At 40.2% G+C, this 2,993-nt stretch overlaps 1 protein-coding gene across 1 annotated transcript; it reads left to right on the forward strand.

Moving 5' to 3' along the window:
- Nucleotides 1-1,589: 1,589 nt before the first annotated feature.
- On the forward strand, nt 1,590-2,748 carry LOC128313834 (olfactory receptor 51L1-like). Its single transcript, XM_053213973.1, has one exon. The coding sequence runs from the start codon at nt 1,627-1,629 to the stop codon at nt 2,746-2,748; it is 1,122 nt and encodes a 373-aa protein (XP_053069948.1). The 5' UTR covers nt 1,590-1,626.
- Nucleotides 2,749-2,993: the final 245 nt, after the last annotated feature.

Genomic DNA, 2,993 nt, shown 5'->3' on the forward strand with positions numbered 1-2,993 from the left:
AGACAAGCCCCAGTCAAGAGAAGCAGGGATTGGTGGTGGTAATAAGCCAGGCAGATTGAGGAAAATACAGGACCTTAATCACCAGGTCATTCAATACGTGGACACTATTTAATTGTTATATGAGTTCGTCAGAAAGACTGAATTTTTCTCTGGAACTTGCTTGTTGGACTTCTACATTATGGGTCTTCTGTTTCCTAGAAAATTATCATTATTTATCACTCCAGCCAAATATCTGCTACAATCAGGGTTTATCTGCATAGAACTAGAGAAGATTGAAGGGGATTTGAAGTTCCCAAAGGGCCACAGTAGACTTTACAAGACAGGAAGATGCCAGTTTATTCATTGACAAGGGGAAGCAATCTGTCTCATGGATTGTAAATTCTCAAAACAGCATTTTGGTGAGCAGGGATTCTTGGCACTTGATGGGCACTTGATGGGGATTTTGAGAGGTGGCTCCTCTTTCTTACTTCAGAGATGTTTTTCCTGAGCACATAAATACTGGAATCTGCTGGGGAAATATATTTTCTCATTTGTTCTTAGTAGGAAAGATTTAGGATCAAGGTCAGAAGCTTTTTCTGAGCACTATAGTTTTTTGGTTATTTGTGTTGTTTTTGCCTTGAAGCACGAGTTTCCACTTTATCTTTCCACAAACCCTATCTATTTTCTATTTTCTTCTTTCTTTCTTTCTTTCTTTCTTTCTGTCTTTCTTTCTTTCTTTCTTTCTTTCTTTCTTTCTTTCTTGTACAAGGTACCACTCTCTAAATGACTGATGAGATCTGAATCATAATAGAAAGAAGGTTGTGCATCTTTAAAATCAGAGTCAGAGGTTGAGGCACCTGGGTGGCTCAGTTGGTTGAGCATCCGACTTTGACTCAGGTCATGATCTCACGGTTCGTAAGTTTGAGCCCTGCATTGGGCTCTCTGCTGACAGCTCAGACCCTGGAGCCTGCTTCAGATTCTGTCTCCCTCTTCCTCTGCCCTTCCCTGCTGATGCTCTGTCTCTCAATAATAAATAAACATTAAAAAAATTTTTTTTTAATTAAAAATCAGAGTCAGAAGCAGTTATACTTTGCTTAAATAATATATTTTATTACAATGAGAACATTATATGTAAAATTACATAGTTCATTATTACAACTTTTAAAATTAAAAATTATTTTAATTAAGTCAGTTTAACCCATGTTTAGTTCTTGGGAATCTAGTCTGAGACAAGGCCTGTGGCCTCAATTTTATAACTGCAGTTATGTTAGTAAGACCTGCTTATGGTAATAAGTACTGTTGACCCATACTTGCCTGAATTCTGTAAAGACATGTCACATGCTATTCTACTATTATTGAAAAAGCTCTGAAGCTTAGGCAGAAAAAGGCATTGTGTGTAAATCATAGCAGGAGTCATTAAAAAAAGATTAATATTAACATCAATAGCTCTTGCCAAGAAAATTCTGGAAGAAAAATATAAAATGAAAGATGTTATCCTGAACAGGTTGTGTGCGTGCTGCTGTAGGTAGTCTTTAGAAGATTGTCTGTATTTTAAGAGAATGTCAACGAGTCTGCATCTGAGAGGCAGGAGGGAAAGAGTTGTTATACAGTATATATTTTACTTAACCAACATTACTCAGCAATGAAATGAAGAAAGCAAAATGTAGGGATGAATTTAAGAATGCTTACAGGAAAGCGCTGCAGTTTTATTTGTTTTGTTTTGTTTTCCTGACTCAGATGCTGATCTTATCATTGCCTTCCTCACTGGAGTGTGATCCTGAAAGTGGATTGTGGTTAAAAGTGAGCTCTATGGCAACCTTTAACTCCAGTAATACCCTGTCCTCCACATTCTATCTCTCAGGTATCCCTGGCTATGAGGAATTCCACCACTGGATATCCATTCCATTCTGTCTCCTGTACCTTGTTGGAATCATGGGTAACTGCACCATCCTGCATATTGTTCGGACAGACCCCAGGCTCCATCAGCCCATGTACTACTTTCTGGCCATGCTTTCCCTCACCGACATGGGCATGTCCATGCCCACCATGATATCACTGTTCAGGGTGTTGTGGTCCATTTCCAGGGAAATCCAGTTCAGTACCTGTGTGGTCCAAATGTTTTTCATTCACACTTTCTCCTTCACGGAATCATCTGTGCTCTTGGCCATGGCCTTTGACCGCTACGTGGCTATCTGCCACCCTCTACGATATGCTACCATTCTCACCCCAAGACTTATCATGCAAATTGGAATTGCAGCCCTGCTTAGGGGTGCCTGTGCCATGATTCCACTTCTGGCTCGGCTGGCCTTCTTTCCTTTCTGCCACTCTCACATCCTTTCTCATTCATATTGTCTGCACCAGGACGTGATCCGCCTTGCCTGTGCTGACACCCTGTTTAATGTTATATATGGGTTGCTTCTTGTCGTTGTGCTGTGGGGAATGGACTCTCTGGGTATTTTTGTGTCTTATGTGTACATCCTCCACTCTATATTAAAAATTGCATCACGTGAAGGGCGGCTTAAGGCTCTCAACACGTGTGCATCCCACATCTGTGTTGTACTCATTTTATATGTGCCTATGATTGGGTTATCTATTGTCCACCGTTTTGCCAAACACTCCTCCCCATTGATCCATATCTTCATGGCTCACATCTACTTATTGGTTCCACCTGTGCTCAATCCAATCATCTATAGTGTGAAGACCAAACAGATCCGCCAAGGAGTCCTCTACCTACTTCTCCGCACAAAAACCGGTTCTACTATGTCTTAAGGCATGACCTTCGACATTGATGGCATCAATCTAAATGATGTAAACATATACTTATTTGTCCACACTAGGTATGCTGGCATCACAGTTGTGAACAAAATAGAAAGAGGAGATATAGAATCCACAGAGTATCAGGAGAAGTGCTTAAAGGAGAGAGCTGGGGTCCTTGGGACTATACAACTTAACATGTGCTTCATAAATTACCTTTAATATCAGTATATGTAGGTGTTGAGTGTTTTAGAAATCAT

The sequence above is a fragment of the Acinonyx jubatus genome, unplaced genomic scaffold (genome assembly GCF_027475565.1).
Source record: "Acinonyx jubatus isolate Ajub_Pintada_27869175 unplaced genomic scaffold, VMU_Ajub_asm_v1.0 scaffold_57, whole genome shotgun sequence".
Taxonomy (NCBI): Eukaryota; Metazoa; Chordata; class Mammalia; order Carnivora; family Felidae; genus Acinonyx; species Acinonyx jubatus.

Excerpts from the sequence above, each read along its gene's own strand:
- LOC128313834 (XM_053213973.1), top strand. The coding sequence starts at position 1,627 with ATGAAGAAAGCAAAATGTAGGGATGAATTTAAGAATGCTTACAGGAAA.